The 18,294-nt window shown below is 43.4% G+C and overlaps 1 protein-coding gene across 1 annotated transcript in view; it reads left to right on the plus strand.

Annotated features, from left to right (window-relative positions):
- The first annotated feature begins 3,920 nt into the window (after positions 1 to 3,920).
- The window catches only part of LOC126426468 (uncharacterized), a 123,005-nt gene continuing 108,631 nt past the window's right edge, over positions 3,921 to 18,294 (plus strand). Inside the window, exon 1 of the mRNA XM_050088380.1 lies at positions 3,921 to 4,082. Within this exon, the coding sequence (XP_049944337.1) occupies positions 3,921 to 4,082 (162 nt within the window). The remainder of the gene's footprint in view (positions 4,083 to 18,294) is intronic.

Here is an 18,294-nt window from a genome sequence, read left to right on the forward strand (position 1 = left end):
GGTGGATGACAAAGAAGAATGCGCCAGAAATGGTGTTCTAAAGCATGTGTAAATCGAAAAGTGTACCAGAAAATGGTGGGAGGACGTAACTAATTGCTTAATTTGGTATCAAAGGCGGTTCAATAGTTTAAGGAAATGGGGATGACATGGAAAACCACTTAACAGAACAATAGGTTAAGGGCCAACAAAGGGCCAAACCTCAGGATAAAACACCCAGAGTAGTGTGCTGAACATTAGGTTATGCAACATGTTTTCCCCATGTAATTGCTTCCTACAATACCTACATCTTTCCAAATGACAGAGAATGATGAGCATCAGAAATCCAAAGCCTACAAACTGAATTTTTTAGAAATGAACAATATACCCTTGAACTTACTGTTATGACATCCTTCCTCTCCACCAAAGAGCTACCAGTTTTCGTATACTCCGTACACTGTCTTGAACCCCATAAATTGTTTATTTAAACAATATTGCACACATTGTCTAAATTTTGTAAACAATATTACATTCACTGCAATCGATTTCTTTACAGGTTTTTTAACTAAATAAATAAACCATATTCAATACACTGCTATAATAACTAAACAATATTCTATACATTGTTTAAAGTGTTTAAACAATATTCCATATACCACAATCGAATTCCCTCCAAATGACTGATCAACTTTTTCCCACAAATTTCTGGCACGGGGTGGGAGGAGAGGGGGTTTACCAGAGGGGGAGAGGTTAATTAATTGGTCAGTTTAATTAAGTAGTCAATCAAACTGATAAGGGAGAGGGACTATTCCAATCTTAGGGCTGAAAGCGTATGTGTAGCAGCGATGGCTGGGGGTTCCTCAGGGGGGACGGGAGTGGGAGAGGGTGGGGGAAGAAGTGCCTGTCAACCAAAAGGGAGGATCATTTTAGGAGAACAGTAGGTTAAGGACCAGTCAGTGAAAGGAGAACGGTAGGTTAGTTATCTGTAGATCAATGGAGAACAATATGTTTGCCCCTGAGTGGACTCCTGCCCCTGATGTAGGCAACCCACACCGATTATATGCGATCATACATAGTTTGTTCCACTACTGATATTCTTGTTAAAATAGTCCGAGTGTAGATTACTCAGAAAATAAATTCCGCATGGCAATAGTACCCTTTGAAAGCATAGTGATCGATGAAAGTCTGCTACTTTTCAAAAGAAGGCTCCGATTTAAAAAGTACATACGATATAAATGTCGCTGTTTTGGCATTAAAATTTTCGTACTTGGTGACGTACAAACCAATTACATTTTCGATTATATTGTCTACACTGGTGCCGCCACGGAAATAGAATCTGGAATTGGTTTTTGGGAAAAATCGAGCGATGTTGTTGTGAGTTTGTTGTTACCATATGTCAACAAAGATCATACCATTTATTTAGGCAGTTGGTTTTCGAATCCCGAATTATTCCTATGGCTCCTTGATAAACGTACAAACGCTGTCGGGACAGTAGGCAAAAACAGGAAACATCTACCACCGTTGGCAGACAAGCTAAAAAATGGAGAAATACAGTTCCAGACCTGTGGATCATTAATGGCACTAAAATGGGTTGACAATAAGGAAGTCTGGTTGCCTTGCACTGTAAATGGACCAGAGTTTGTGGAGACAGACAAAAAAAGAACATAGAACAGGCCAAAATAACTTGAAACCTACCTGTGATGTCAACTGTAGTCAGTCATTGTGTGCAGCTGATGAGACAGACGCGCTGTTACCCTCTGTACAGTGCATCCGAAAGACAATGAAGTGGTACAAGAAAGTATTCTTTCATTTGACTGACTTCTGTGTGCTTAATGCAAAAACTATTTTTGAAATACAAAAGCAACAGAAGATACCGCTAGCGAAATACTACTTGGAGATAATCCGACAGTTCATTGATAAATTTCGTAGTCAAACATGTGAACACTGAAGAAAGCCCTTTCCGATTGCAGAACAAAGAAGGACATTATCGAGGGTTCCTCGTAGCAACGGAGGAAAAGGAGATTCCCCAAAGACGCTGTGTAGTATGTACTGCTCTTTCACAACGAAAAATAACATGCATGAGATACAAAAAGCGTGATGTGGCTCTCTGTATGGTGCCATGTTTCGAAAACTATCACTCAAACAGAAATATTTGGATGTTTTAGTAACTATGTACGTTTCAAGTAAAGGAAAGTAAAAATAAAAAAATAGTAAATAAAAGTAAAAAATATCTTTTTAACTCAGTCAGCGGCAGTCCAAAGCCTGCGTCAAAAATGAGGATGGGAAAAAACTAAAGTAAAAAGTACTGAACGTGACGAGCTGAAAAAGAAAACATCGAGCAAGAAGAAGGTAGAAATTTAATATTCGATCTCTTACTGTGGATAATCGACTTTAGGCTTTGAAACTTCCTGGCAGATTAAAACTGTATGCCGGACCGAGACTCGGGACCTTTGCCTTTCGCGGGCAAGTGCTCTACCAACTGAGCTACCGAAGCACGACTCACGCCCCGTCCTCACAGCTTTACTTCTGCCAGTACCTCGTCTCTTACCTTCCAAACTTTACAGAAGCTCTCCTGCGAACCTTTCACAACTCGTGAAAGAAAGTATATTGCGGAGACATGGCTTAGCCCCAACCTGGGGGATGTTTCCAGAATGAGATTTTCACACAGTTTTAATCTGCCAGGAAGTTTCATATCAGCGCACACTCCGCTGCAGAGTGAAAATCTCATTCTGGAAAGATCCCCCAGGCTGTGGCTAAGCCATGTCTCCGCAATATCCTTTCTTCAGGAGTGCTGGTTCTGCAAGGTTCGCAGGAGAGCTTCTGTAAAGTTTGGAAGGTAGGAGACGAGGTGCTGGCGGAAGTAAAGCTGTGAGCACACGGCGTGAGTCGTGCTTGGGTAGCTCAGGTGGTACAGTCGACCCTCGGCGATCGTGGCGAGCGGACGCGCGCTGCTGTTTACGTCTCCACTGCTGCCGGCTGAGCGCTGTTTACGGGGAGTTGACGCTCTTGTAAAAATGGTTCAAATGGCTCTGAGCACTATGGCACTCAACTTCTGAGGTCATTAGTCCCCTAGAACTTAGAACTAGTTAAACCTAACTAACCTAAGGACATCACACACATCCATATCCGAGGCAGGATTCGAACCTGCGACCGTAGCGGTCTCGCGGTTCCAGACTGCAGCGCCTAGAACATCTGGGCCACTCCGGCCAGCGACGCTCTTGTAGTTGACGCTCTTGTAGCGTACACAGTGAAGGGTTATTGTGTGAAAAATGTCACGAATTGACTATGAATGAACTAGCACGAAAAGATACTTTGAAATTACGTTTCGATCCGAAATATGCACGACCTAAAGCTTACGAACTCGAAGCATGGATTGAGAATGTTTTGAACGACCTTTTGATGAAATAATTGGTATACATCTTTCGATCTTTAGCAGTACTGTGCACATAAAGTTTAAAACTGCTGAAATATGCGATCAAATTGTTCAATTAAGCGGTGGTAGCCTTTCATTTACTCACAGTGATGGTAATATTGGCGAAGTTCGAGTATCTCGTGCAGGATTTAGTGTCCGCACAGTTAGAATTTTCGAACTACCTTTTGAATTTCCTGCCGACGAAATAAATACATTTTTGAAAAATTGTGGCACAGTTATCAGCAATATTGCGGAAAAGTGGATGTCCTTCAAAGTTCCTGTCTTGAACGGTGTTCGACAGTTGAAAATAGAACTGGCGAAACACATTCCATCATATATTACGATCTGTAGATACAGGGCCATTGTTATATACGATGGTCAGCCTCGCACTTGGTCTGGGTGTGGTGCAATTGATCATGTTCGCGCGCAATGCGTACAGAGACGAGTGACGCAGTTACCACCAGGCGAAAGTGTTCTTAGTAACAAGATGTCATCAACGCCTCTAACTTATGTGGCTGCTGTCGGTTCGGCTATGGCAGCGACGGAGGTCACTCATATGGACACCAGTGTCAACACCACCAAAGTTGATCAGACACCAATGGAGACTGCCACCCCAGAGGGCAACGCTGACACCACCCCCGACGTGACGATGAAGCTGAACGATCCGGAGGCTACGTGTTTGGTTAGCGCCCAGGTTGGCGAGAAAACCCAAGATGTTGAGAATGATCCACGCACCGACAAAGGAGCGGATTCCAAATCAATGGGAAGCGACGACAACACCGGATTACCAATCTGCAGCTCTTCCTCAGTGACTGTGGCAAATGAAAGGGCGGACGTTTCTCCTAAAAAACACAAAAGCGACGGATCGCTTACAAGGATGCTGAGAAAACACCTCCACTGCTGCGCGAGAAAGGTGCGCAAATTGCCCGCGAATTAACGGACGCAACTCTTGGCAGTACAGATGCGAAGCAATCGAGTGGCCGCGACCAGGCGATAAGAGTGACCACGCCGACCTCTGGGGTTGGAAACCACGCTGCAACAGATGAGGATCGGGTCTCTCAGCAGCTTCTGAGAGAGGGGCGGAAAGAACAGTGTGCAACGGGAAAGGGCTCAGATCAGAAGATGGACATGTCCAATGCGGGCAGCTGGGCTGATGATGTCGAGGACATGTCGGTGGATCGAGGACTGGCTACGTCTGAACCACCAAAGGAGGCCATGCCAGCCGAGAGAGCGGAATTACTTGTGACACGACAGCTTTCAACGAACCTGAGAAAAGATGATGACGGATACGTATTAATCTCCTCACCGGCATCATGCTTGTGCTGACTGCTCAGCGACTTTTAACGTAGAGAACTTGATGCCTACTTTTCTGGACTACAAGATAGTCACTGTAAACATAAACAAAATAACTTGAGAGCAGAAGATACACCGTCTCCGCGATTATTTGTATAGCTGTGATGCAGACATCGCGATGCTGCAAGAGGCGGCTAACCATTTTCTACCTGACTTTCCTTGGTATGACGTACTGACAAATACCATCCCAGATAGCTCCTCAGGCACAGCTCCGTTATTCAAAGAGGGTATTATTGTGTCTGACGTGGAAAGACTAGAGTCTGGCAGAGGAATCTCGTGCCTTATTAACGGAGTTCGATTGATAAACATCTATGCTTCCTCGGGGAATCAAAATAGAGCTGTCAGAGCACATTTTTACGCTACTGACTTATTGTATCTTTTACGGAGGAATGAAGAGGACGTGGTCGTCAGCGGGGATTTTAATTGTGTTTTAAAGCCTAAAGACCAATGGCCGAATTTTAACGGTTGTGCGACACTTGCCGAAACTGTTCGACTGATGGACCTGGAAGACACCTGGGAAATCCTGAACGGGGACCGACAGTGTTTTACGTACTTTACCAGCCGAGTAGACAGAAGTTATGTAGGAAAACGCCTGAGGGACAAGATCTCTGCAACGGCGACGTGGTCGTTGTACTTCTCCGACCACGAGGCATACCACCGTACATTCCGAATGGTACGGCAGGGAGAAGAAACAGGAGTCGATTTAGAAGAGATAGGGGACCCAGTATTAGAATCGGAATTTAAAAGAGCTTTGGAGGACTTACTGTCAAATAAGGCAGAAAGGATAGATAACATTCCATCAGAATTTCTAAAATCATTGGGGTAAGTGGCAACAAAACGACTATTCACGTTGGTGTGTAGAACATATGAGTCTGGCCACATACCATTAGACTTTCGGAAAAGCATCATCCACACAATTCCGAAGACGGCAAGAGCTGACAAGTGCGAGAATTATCGCACAATCAGCTTAACAGCTCATGCATCGAAGCTGCTTACAAGAATAATATGCAGAAGAATGGAACAGAAAATTGAGAATGCGCTAGGTGACGATCAGTTTAGCTTTAGGAAAAGTAAAGGGACGAGAGAGGCAATTCTGACGTTACGGCTAATAATGGAAGCAAGGCTAAAGAAAAATCAATACACTTTCATAGGATTTGTCGACCTGGAAAAAGCGTTCGACAATATAAAATGGTGCAAGCTGTTCGAGATTCTGAAAAAAGTAGGGGTAAGCTATAGGGAGAGACGGGTCATATACAATATGTACAACAACCAAGAGGGAATAATAAGTGTGGACGATCAAGAACGAAGTGCTCGTATTAAGAAGGGTGTAAGACAAGGCTGTAGCCTTTCGCCCTTACTCTTCAATCTGTACATCGAGGAAGCAATGATGGAAATAAAAGAAAGGTTCAGGAATGGAATTAAAATACAAGGATATCAATGATACGATTCGCTGATGACATTGCTATCCTGAGTGAAAGTGGAGAAGAATTAAATGATCTGCTGAACGGAATGAACAGTCTAATGAGTACACAGTATGGTTTGAGAGTAAATCGGAGAAAGACGAAGGTAATGAGAAGTAGTAGAAATGAGAACAGTGAGAAACTTAACATCAGGATTGATGGTCACGAAGTCAATGAAGTTAAGGAATTCTGCTACCTAGGCAGTAAAATAACCAATGACGGACGGAGCAAGGAGGACATCAAAAGCAGACTCGCTATGGCAAAAAAGGCATTTCTGGCCAAAAGAAGTCTACTAATATCAAATACCGGCCTTAATTTGAGGAAGGAATTTATGAGGATGTACGTCTGGAGTACAGCACTGTATGGTAGTGAAACATGGACTGTGCGAAAACCGGAACAGAAGGGAATCGAAGCATTTAAGATGTGGTGCTATAGACGAATGTTGAAAATTACGTGGACTGATAAGGTAAGGAATGAGGAGGTTCTACGCAGAATCGGAGAGGAAAGGAATATGTGGATAACACTGATAAGGAGAAGGGACAGGATGATAGGACATCTGATAAGTCATGAGGGAATGACTTCCATGGTACTAGATGGAGCTGTAGAGGGCAAAAACTGTACAGGAAGACAGAGATTGGAATAGGTCAAGCAAATAATTGAGGACGTAGGTTGCAAGTGCTACTCTGAGATGAAGAGATTAGCACAGGAAAGGAATTTGTGGCGGGCCGCATCAAATCAGTCAGTAGACAAAAAAAAAAAAAAAAAAAAAAAAAAAAAAAAAAAAAAAACTGCAGGGAACGTACCGTGGCAGAGCAAGTTGGAAGCTGAATGTTTCAACACTCAGTGACCAAGGTCTAAGAGAACGGGTGCAGGAAGTATGGGATCTCTGCTCACGGCGCGGCGCCAACAAACTTTCCCGTCGGTCACGCTCTGGTGGTGCCGCTGCACAGAGCCCAAACTTATTAATTGCGTGAAAGGTTACAGCTATGAAAGGAGCCGGCAGCAGAAAGAGCTTTTCGAATTTTATTTTCGATGTCTCCGTGTGCTGTATTCTGCTACTCCTGTCACACAGGAGAACTTTGTACAGATCAAAAGGATTAAGACGAAGCTAACATTATTGAAACGAAGACTACTGGAACGAATTAAAATACGTTCTCGCGATGGTAACAGCGTCTATGACGAAAGCCCATCTTCCATCTTGCGAAAGAGAAACGCCGCGCAAGACAGAAATTGATTCACAGATTAAAAACAGAAGATGGCAGTGTCACCACACCCCAGAATGAGATAAAGGAATATATAACCGACTATTACCGATGGCTGTACATGTCAGAGCCCACGAATGACGAGGTAATTACCACCATGAAAAACTACCTATCCTCGACGAGACGGACAGACAACTATTAGTAAGTGATGTCGCTGAGGACGAACTTCGGGAGTCTTTGAGGAAGGCTCAGGGTAATAAATCGCCCGGGGCAGATGGCCTACCCATTGAATTCTACAAACAATTTTGGTACTTACTCGAATATTGCTTTCCGAACATACGTAATGAAATTAAAGCGGGTCGGCAACTACCAGTAGGATTCAGTGATAGTCTAACTGCACTCGTCCCCAAAGAATACCCACTAGATGATGTCAATAAATTTCGTCCCATTTCCCTCCTCAACTCCGATTACAAAATTGTGGCCGCGTTCTAGCAGCGAGAATTAAACATGTTTTACAGAAAATCATACATGACAGCCGGCCCTGGTCGAACGATCTTTAAAAGTCTCGCAGATTATAGGGAGATCATCTGCTTTAGTGCTATTACCCAACCGGAGGCTGCAATTTCAGCTCTAGATCAATGCAAAGCCTTTGACAGGATCTCGCACAGCTACCTTTTTCAGATTATGAACCATTTAGGTTTTGGTGACGGTTTTATTACGATGGTCAAAAATATGTACACCTCTGCTTGCTCTAGGATCGTTATCAATGGGTAACTCTCCCGGCAAATAACTATTGAGCGATCTGTACGACAAGAGTGCCCCATGTCAATGCCTCTCTTTGTCATTGCCATTGAGCCACTTGTCTGTTTGTTGAACTGTACAATTGAGGGCTTAACCTTGTATTCGACGACTGTAAAATGTGTGGCATACGCGGATGACGTAAGTGTCATCGTACGTTCGGAGCGAGACCTACAAGAAGTCACTAATAGTGTACGGGAGTATGAACGAGCCCGATGCTCAGTGCTCAACTATAGAGAGACTAAACTAATGCCGATCGGCAGAGGGTTTAGAATCGATGACAGCTGCTGTTGGGAATACGAATGAGTCGCTGCCCTCTGAAAACTACTACGGACAACAGGTTGAGCTTCTGGCTATGACGAGAGGTTGTCTCCAGCAAAATAAAGGCAGGGAACAGGACCTCATACAAAGAGTACAGTTTATCAATAAAATGATACTTTCGAAAATATGGTATGTATGGCAGACGATCCCTGTGGTCAACAGCATTTCCAAGCAAATAATGACGGCAATTGGTTGGTATACTTGGAGGGGCGAATTATTCAAAGTGGGAATTAATGTTATTACTCTCCACCAGAGAAAGGGGGCCTAGGGCAAATGGATGTTGAGATTAAATGCAAGGCTCTTCTTATACGGAGAACTATTCAGCTGTTTCAAGACTACCCAGACAGCGCGCTCCATATGGCCCTATGGACGTATACACCTACTAATATAGCAATACCAATAAACCTGGGGGAAACCCACTACAAAGCGAACCACATCAGGATGTTTCTGCTCGAAGTTAGTTACCTCCGAGCGAAACTGAGCGCACCACTACAGGACCTTACAACAGCCCAACTATACCAGATAATGAATATTGGCGGAAGAGTAAACCACATGGAAACGAAATATCCCCTACGGGATTGGGCTCAAATCTGGAAGAACATCCACAACAACGTGCTCGGAACAAATATCAGATCAACGTGGTATAATGTAGTTAATGAGACCATACCTACGAAAGAAAAATTACACAGAATACGATTGTAGGCAACTGACAGATGTGGGGAGTGTGCCCTCATAGACAACTCACAACACAGATGTTTCTGCGGAGAAAATAAATTGGTCTGGGAATGGTGCAGAATGAACCTTGCCTCTATCTGCAGGACAGCTAGACAGACAATCTCCATCATGTCGGTGTTGCAACCTGACGGCACTTACTACCCCATCACGAAGAAAAATATATGGACATGGCTGGCAGGACTGCATTACGTAATTCAAGCCGAAGATGCGCCATCTTACCAGGGCTGCAGAGTATATCTAGCCACACAAGCACAACTGCTGACAAAGGATGACAAATACAGACAAAAGTTCGCGAACTATATACCAGCATTGAGAATAACGACACTATGAACGACAAATACGATGAAAAAAAAAAAAGAACAAGGAAAGACGAAGTAGATGTATGCACTGCGTCCGACTGTTAATAACGTTGATGACAGTGTGTTTTTTGTTGTTGCTTTTTTTTCACTTCCATATACTCCACATCACAACCAGTGTGTGGCTTCCGGCAATTGGGCACTTAGTGCTATGAGAAGGCAACTGCCGACATAGGAGATCACATACAAACGGGGAAAAAGAAACGAGACCAAGCTATATGCTTGGGATATACCATAACAGGCAACCCTCGAGAAGACGAGCGTTGAGTGCCGTCAATAAGCCGAGATATCTCACGCAAAGAATAGTGGAAACAAACAATTTAAAAAAAACCTTCTTTGTATATTAAAAAAATTAAAAGAACAAAAAAAAAACAAAAAGGAGATGGTAGAGCACTTGCCCGCGAATAGCAACGGTCCCGAGTTCGAATCTCGGTCGGCCACACTGTTTTAATCTGCCAGGAAGTTTCATATCAGCGCACACTCCGCTGCAGAGTGAAAAATCTCATTCTGACTTTAGGCTTTAATTACAAACGAAGCGATGGGCATATTGCAAAATGAGTTAGACAGATATATTCTTTGTTTAACTATGAGTCCGGATACAAGACAGAATTTGGTTTTAAATTTCTGTTGTCAGTTTTTATTTAAGGTTGTAGCAAGAATTGTCCGAGATTTGGGCGTTTTCGCTACGCACTACTCACTTCAAAACTATATATCTTGAAACACATTCGTTCGATGTCAATGAAATTTTAATATGATATAGACCCATACATCGACGGAGTAAGTCTAAAGTTACAGGAATTACTATTATTAAAAAAGTTCCCATCATTTTTCTAAACGAACTGTTTTTCAGTCCATAATACGCATATAACTGAATTTGCTCGTTAGTTTTGAAGCTCTCTTTCGTGGTTATCGGGAACTATAACCACCGTGACCATACAGGGTATCTTCAGTTGCAACTTCCGGGCTGAGAGGCCGTGGTCGATGTATAAAATTTTCACCTAACGTTTCGACTCCATCTGCAGGAGACATCATCTGAGGTCGTCCGGCTACTGCCACTGGGGCTCAACGTACTCTAGCATTTATAGAGCGCATAGAGGGCACCACCATTCGTCACGTGATGCCGACGGTATACCTGTTTTTGGAAGACGTCATCATTCTCGATTAAGAGTAATCGATTGTCATTCTTCTGGCGCAACGTCTACATCCATATTTTGTCCAACTTTTCTAAAAGTTCCTCTTTTCTATTAAAATTATTATGGTGTTTGTGAAATTCTATTGCTTCTGTATACATCGCGCATGATAATGGGTTGTTTGTGCTGGAACGCTTGTCTCATTATATTTAATTTCGTCCTTCCCATCTCGAGAAACATGGCTCAGCTACGACCGATTTTTCGATGTGTCCACAGCGACCGTTTCTTTTATGTTCGGCTAAGCGGGTTTACCCTTCTTTTCGTTGTTCCAATATATACTTGTCCACAACTGCATGGAACTTTGTATACCCCAAGTGTTGCCAGCGGGTGTCGGGCGTCTTTTTCCGTTCTTAAATATTCCTTAATCTTCTTGGTGAGTCTGAAGATTGTTTCGATCCCAGACCTGGCCAGAAATTTCCCGATACGGTACGTGACTTTATTAATGAACGGTAAGAAAACTTTTCCGCCGGCAGGAGTGGCCGAGCGGTTTTAGGTACTATAGACTGGAACCGCGCGACCGCTATGGTCGCAGGTTCGAATCCTGCCTCGTGAACGGATGTGTGTGATGTCATTATGTTAGTTAGGTTTAAGTAGTTCTAAGTTCTATGGGACTGATGACGTCAGAAGTTAAGTCCCATAATGCTCAGAGTTATTTGAACCATTTTTGAAAACTTTTCCAGTAGGTGACCGTTGTTGCTCCTGACTTCTGGCTGCTTTTCTTCTTTGATGGAGGGCTCGATCAATTTCCTTGTTGGTATATCCCTTTTTCATGAAGGCTGACCGTAGGTGATTTAATTAATTTTGCAAGTAAGCCTGCTCACAGATTTTGTTGGGTCTGTCCACCAAGGTTTTTGTGACACCTCTTTTTTGCCTAGGATGATGGTTTGATTCCTTGTGGAGGTATCGATCCGTGTGAGTGTTCTTTCTATATACCTTGTGGTCCAGCGTCCCATCCACCCTTTTAATTACCGACACATCCAGGAAACTGAGTTGACCGTTGCTCTCTTTCTCCATCGTAAACCGTATCTTTGGGTTAATACTGTTCAGGTGCAACAAGAAGACATCCAACTCTTCTTCACCATAAACCCACACCACAAATGTGTCATCAACATAGCGGTACCATTTAGCTGGCTTTTTACTGGCAGAATGCAACCCTCGCTGTTCGAAGATCTCCGTAAATAAATTGGCAACAGCTGGGCTGAGAGGGCTACCCATTGCCACCCTATCGATCTGTTCGTAAAATACGTTGTTGTACTGGAAATAACAGCCCAGCTGTTGCCTATTTATTTATGGAGATCTTCGATCAGCGAGCGTTGCAGACTGCCAGTAAAAAGCCAGCTAAATGGTACCGCTATGTTGATGACACATTTGTGGTGTGGATTTTTGGTGAAGAAGAGTTGGATGTCTTCTTGGTGCACCTGAACAATATTAACCCGAACATACAGTTTACGATGGAGAATGAGAGCAACGGTCAACTCAATTTCCTGGATGTATCGGTAATTAAAAGGGCGGATGGGACGCTGGACCACAAAGTATATAGAAAGAACACTGTCACGGATCGATACCTCCCCAAGGAATCAAATCATCATCCTAGGCAAAAAAGAGGTGTCACGAAAACCTTGGTGGACAGACCCAACAAAATCTGCGAGCCGGCTTACTTGCAAGATGAACTGAATCCCTTACGGTCAGCCTCCATGGAAAACGGATATACCAGCAAGGAAATTGATCGAGCCCTCCAACAAAGAAAAAAAAAGGCCAGAAGTCAAGAGCAACAACGGTCACCTACTGGAAAAGGTTTCCTACCGTTCATTAATAAAGTCACGGACCGTATCGGGAAAGTTCTGGCCAGGTATGTGATCGAATGACGAGATACGTTTGAAGTTCTCTAACGCTGTAGATACAGCAATAAGGAATAGCGCAGTAGGCAGTACAGTTGAAGAGGAATGGACATCTCTAAAAAGGGCCATCACAGAAGTTGGGAAGGAAAACATAGATACAAAGAAGGTAGCTGCGAAGAAACCATGGGTAACAGAAGAAATACTTCAGTTGATTGATGAAAGGAGAAAGTACAAACACGTTCCGGGAAAATCAGGAATACAGAAATACAAGTCGCTGAGGAATGAAATAAATAGGAAGTGCAGAGAAGCTAAGACGAAATGGCTGCAGGAAAAATGTGAAGACATCGAAAAAGATATGATTGTCGGAAGGACAGACTCAGCATACAGGAAAGTCAAAACAACCTTTGGTGACATTAAAAGCAATGGTGGTAACATTCAGAGTGCAACGGGAATTCCACTGTTAAATGCAGAGGAGAGAGCAGATAGGTGGAAAGAATACATTGAAAGCCTCTACGAGGGTGAAGATTTGTCTGATGCGATAGAAGAAGAAACAGGAGTCGATTTAGAAGAGATAGGGGATCCCGTATTAGAAACTGAATTTAAAAGAGCTTTGGAGGACTTACGGTCAAATAAGGCAGAAGGGATAGATAACATTCCATCAGAATTTCTAAAATCATTGGGGTAAGTGGCAACAAAACGACTATTCACGTTTGTGTGTAGAATATATGACTCTGGCGACATACCATCTGACTTTCGGAAAAGCATCACCCCCACAATTCCGATGTGGGCAAGAGCTGACAAGTGCGAAAATTATCGCACAATCAGCTTAACAGCTCATGCATCGAAGCTGCTTACAAGAATAGTATACAGAAGAATGGAAAAGAAAATTGAGAATGCGCTAGGTGACGATCAGTTTAGCTTTAGGAAAAGTAAAGGGACGAGAGAGGCAATTCTGACGTTACGGCTAATAATGGAAGCAAGGCTAAAGAAAAATCAAGACACTTTCATAGGATTTGTCGACCTGGAAAAAGCGTTCGACAATATAAAATGGTGCAAGCTGTTCGAGATTCCGAAAAAAGTAGGCGTAAGCTATAGGGAGAGACGGGTCATATACAATATGTACAACAACCAAGAGGGAATAATAAGAGTGGACGATCAAGAACGAAGTGCTCGTATTAAGAAGGGTGTAAGACAAGGCTGTAGCCTTTCGCCCTTACTCTTCAATCTGTACATCGAGCAAGCAATGATGGAAATAGAAGAAAGGTTCAGCAGTGGAATAAAAATACAAGGTGAAAGGATATCAATGATACAATTCGCTGATGACATTGCTATCCTGAGTGAAAGTGGAGAAGAATTAAATGATCTGCTGAACGGAATGAACAGTCTAATGAGTACACGGTATGGTCTGAGAGTAAATCGGAGAAAGACGAAGGTAATGAGAAGTAGTAGAAATGAGTACAGCGAGAAACTTATCATCAGGATTGAAGGTCACGAAGTCAATGAAGTTAAGGAATTCTGCTACCTAGGCAGTAAAGTAACCAATGACGGACGGAGCAAGGAAGACATCAAAAGCAGACTCGCTATGGCAAAAAAGGCATTTCTGGCCAAGAGAAGTCTACTAATATCAAATACCGGCCTTAATTTGAGGAAGAAATTTCTGAGGATGTCCGTCTGGAGTACAGCATTGTATGGCAGTGAAACATGGACTGTGGGAAAACCGAACAGAAGAGAATCGAAGCATTTGAGATGTGGTGCTATAGACGAATGTTGAAAATTAGGTGGACTGATAAGGTAAGGAATGAGGAGGTTCTACCCTGAATCGGAGAGGAAAAGAATATGTGGAAAACACTGATAAGGAGAAGGGACAGGATGATAGGACATCTGCTAAGACATGAGGGAATGACTTCCATGGTACTAGATGGAGCTGTAGAGGGCAAAAACTGTAGAGGAAGACAGAGATTGGAATACGTCGAGCAAATAATTGAGGACGTAGGTTGCAAGTGCTACTCTGAGATGAAGAGGTTAGCACAGGAAAGGAATTCGTGGCGGGCCGCATCAAACCAGTCAGTAGACTGATGACCAAAAAAAAAATGTGATTGAAACAAGCTTCAGACCCACCAAGAAGATTAAGGAATATTTAAGAACTGCAAAAGACGCCCGACACCGCCATGCAACACTTGGGGTATACAAAATTCCATGCAGTTGTGGACAAGTATATACTGGAACAACGAAAAGAAGGGTAAACACCCGCTTAGCCGAACATAAAAGAAACTGTCGCTTAGGACACATCGAAAAAATCTAGCGTAGCTGAGCCATGTTTTTCGAGATGGGAACTACGAAATTAAATTTAATGAGACAAGCGTTCTAGAACGAACATCCCATTACCATGCGCGTATGTATAGAGAAGCAATAGAAATTCATATAATAATTTTAATAGAAAAAGGAAGTTTTAAAGTTGGGCAAAATTTGGATGTCGACGTTGCGCCAGCAGAATGACAATCAATTACTCTTAATCGAGAATGATGACACCTTGCAAAGATAGGCATACCGTAGGCATCACGTGACGAATTGTGGTGCCCTCTATGCGCTCTATAAATGCGAGAGTACCTCGCCTCAGTGGCAGTAGCCGGACGACCTCAGAAGATGTCTCCCGCAGATGGAGTCGAAACGTTAGGTGGAAGTTTTATACATCGACCACGGCCTCTCAGCCCGGAAGTTTCAACTGAAGACAGCACGGGCCGTGGAAGCCTACTTTGTATGGTCATACAGTGTATACTGCTTTTAGGAAGAACATTACTGAACAGTGTCATTTCTGTTGTGTTGGCAGAAGAGCCAACACTGTGTTTCTAGAGGTGGCCGAAATGCACGCGTTTAATTACACGCTGACTGGCGTGAGGTCTAGAACAGGACAATATCTTGAGAATTGCAAATAAAGTACGTAGATGATGTAATACTTAACTTTAATCCACAATTGTAGAACATCTCTCTTGACGGTACATGTTATAACCACAATATATGTATAGCAAAGGATTATGGCGCCTTGCTAGGTCGTAGCAATAGACGTAGCAGAAGGCTATGCTAACTATCGTCTCGGCAAATGAGAGCGTATCGGTCAGTGTAGCTTCGCTAGCAAAGTCGGCTGTACAACTGGGGCGAGTGCTAGGAAGTCTCTCTAGACCTGCCGTGTGGTGGCGCTCGGTCTGCTATCACTGACAGTGGTGACACGCGGGTCCGGCGTATACTAATGGACCGCGGCCGATGTAAAGGCTACCACCTAGCAAGTGTGGTGTCTGGCGGTGACACCACAATTTCAGTACCAAGAATTACAGAATAAATATCAGCTTGGACACTGATTTCGAAATACCACATTTTTATTCTGCTACAATGAATACATGTCAATGTTGAAGTCTTCTTATACGAATGCTTTATTTGGCGATATCACAGTTGTTTGTACGGTGATGAATAGTTCTGGCAAATTTGAATTGTCAATTTCAAATCATAATAGTACAAGAGGCAGCGTCTACAAAGACCGTTGGAGGTAAACACTTCGTTATAATAAAAAAATAATGTTATGCTGAGCTGTGAGTAATAATGTTATTGACTACCAGAAAGTGCCTACCTCCAACTTTATCATCAACGAAGTATGGAGAAGTCAGCGGGAAGAATCGTCAGTGTTCAACGGTCATCTGGTTGAAAAGCCTTCCTTGCGAGTTCCACGTTTCACGCTCCCCAGACGCGAGCGGCGACCCATCAACTGCGTCCGAACAGGACAAAGGAGCTGCGGATATCTAAAGCACAAACGGGGCTGGGCAACATCTCCAGATCGTGACTGTGGAGCTGCCCTGCAAACAATAAATCACATTGTTGGTGAATGCCGGAAACGAGCCTGTGGCGGATGAATAAATGACATCCAACATGCATTACCTGAAGGGCTGAACTGTATCAACAGATTGGACTTAGAAATCTAAGAATTTGAGTAATGTGTACATAATTTGGCATAACACTTTGGACATTTGATTCTGTACCTGTATTTTGCTTGTTCAAAAATGTTCAAAATGTGTGTGAAATCTTATGGGACTTAACTGCTAAGGTCATCAGTCCCGAAGCTTACACACTACCTAACCTAAATTATCCTAAGGACAAACACACACATCCATGCCTGAGGGAGGACTCGAACCTCCGTCGGGACCAGCCGCACAGTCCATGACTGCAGCGGCTCAGACCGCCCGGCTAATCCCGCGCGGCAATTTTTGCTTGTCATTTCTTACACTGTATACTCTTAAAATTATGTATTTGATCCAAGATCTCTATCGTCATACGATACCTTAAAAAATGGTCTTTGTAGACCATCTGCTGCTTGTATTAAAGTGACTTGGAAGTGGTAGTTAAAATTTGCCAAAACAAGTCCTCACTGTACAAACAACTGCGATCTTGGCAGATAAAGTGTTCCAATGAGAAGAATTCGACATTTAAATTCACAGACCATCATCTACAAGACTCACTATGTCTGGTTACCAGAATACGTGCCACTTTTGTGATAATGAATGTAGTTTAAATCGAGATATATATTTAGTGCCGTCAACATGTAAGTTTCGAGAATGGTAATTTTGACCAAAGAAAAACTACACTACTGCCCGTTAAAATTGCTACACCACGAAGGTAACGTGCTACAGACGCGAAATTTAACCAACAGGAAGAAGATGCTGTAATATGCAAATGATTAGCTATTCAGAGCATTCACATAAGGTTGGCGCCGGTGGCGACACCTACAACGTGCTGACATGAGGAAAGTTTCCAACCGATTTCTCATACACGAACAGCAGTTCACCGGCGTTGCCTGGTGAAACGTTGTTGTGATGCCTCGTCTAAGGAGGAAAAATGCGTACCATCACGTTTCTGACTTTGATAAAGGTCGGATTGTGTCCTATCGCGATTTCGGTTTATCGTATCGCGACATTGTTGTTCGGGTTGGTCGAGATTCAATGACTGTTAGCAGAATATGGAATCGGTGGGTTCAGGAGGGTAATACGGAACGCCGTGCTGAATCCCAACTGCCTCGTATCACTAGCAGTCGAGATGACAGGCATGTGATACGCATGGCTGTAACGGATCGTGCAGCCACGTCTCGATCCCTGAGTCAACAGATGGGGACGTTTGCAAGACAACAATCATCTGCACGAAGAGTTCGACGACGTTTGCAGCAGCATGACCATCAGCTCGGACACCGTGGGTGCGGTTACCCTTGACGCTGCATCACAGACAGGAGCGCCTGCGATGGTGTACTCAACGACGAACCTGGGTGCACGAATGGCAAAACGTCATTTTTTCAGATGAATCCAGGTTCTGTTTACAGCATCATGATGGTCGCATCCGTGTTTGTCGACATCGCGGTGAACGCACATTGGAAGCGTGTATTCGTCATCTCTACACTGGCGGATCACTCAGCGTGATCCTATAGGGTGCTATTGTTTACACGTCTCGGTCACATCTTGTTCGCATTGACGGCACTTTGAAGAGTGGACGTTACATTTCAGATGTATTACGACCCGTGGCTCTACCCTTCATTCGATCCCTGCGAAACCCTACATTTCGGCAGGATAATGCACGACCGCATATTGCAGGTCCTGTAGGGGCCTTTGTGGATACAGAAAAT

The sequence above is a fragment of the Schistocerca serialis genome, chromosome 11 (assembly GCF_023864345.2).
Source record: "Schistocerca serialis cubense isolate TAMUIC-IGC-003099 chromosome 11, iqSchSeri2.2, whole genome shotgun sequence".
Taxonomy (NCBI): Eukaryota; Metazoa; Arthropoda; class Insecta; order Orthoptera; family Acrididae; genus Schistocerca; species Schistocerca serialis.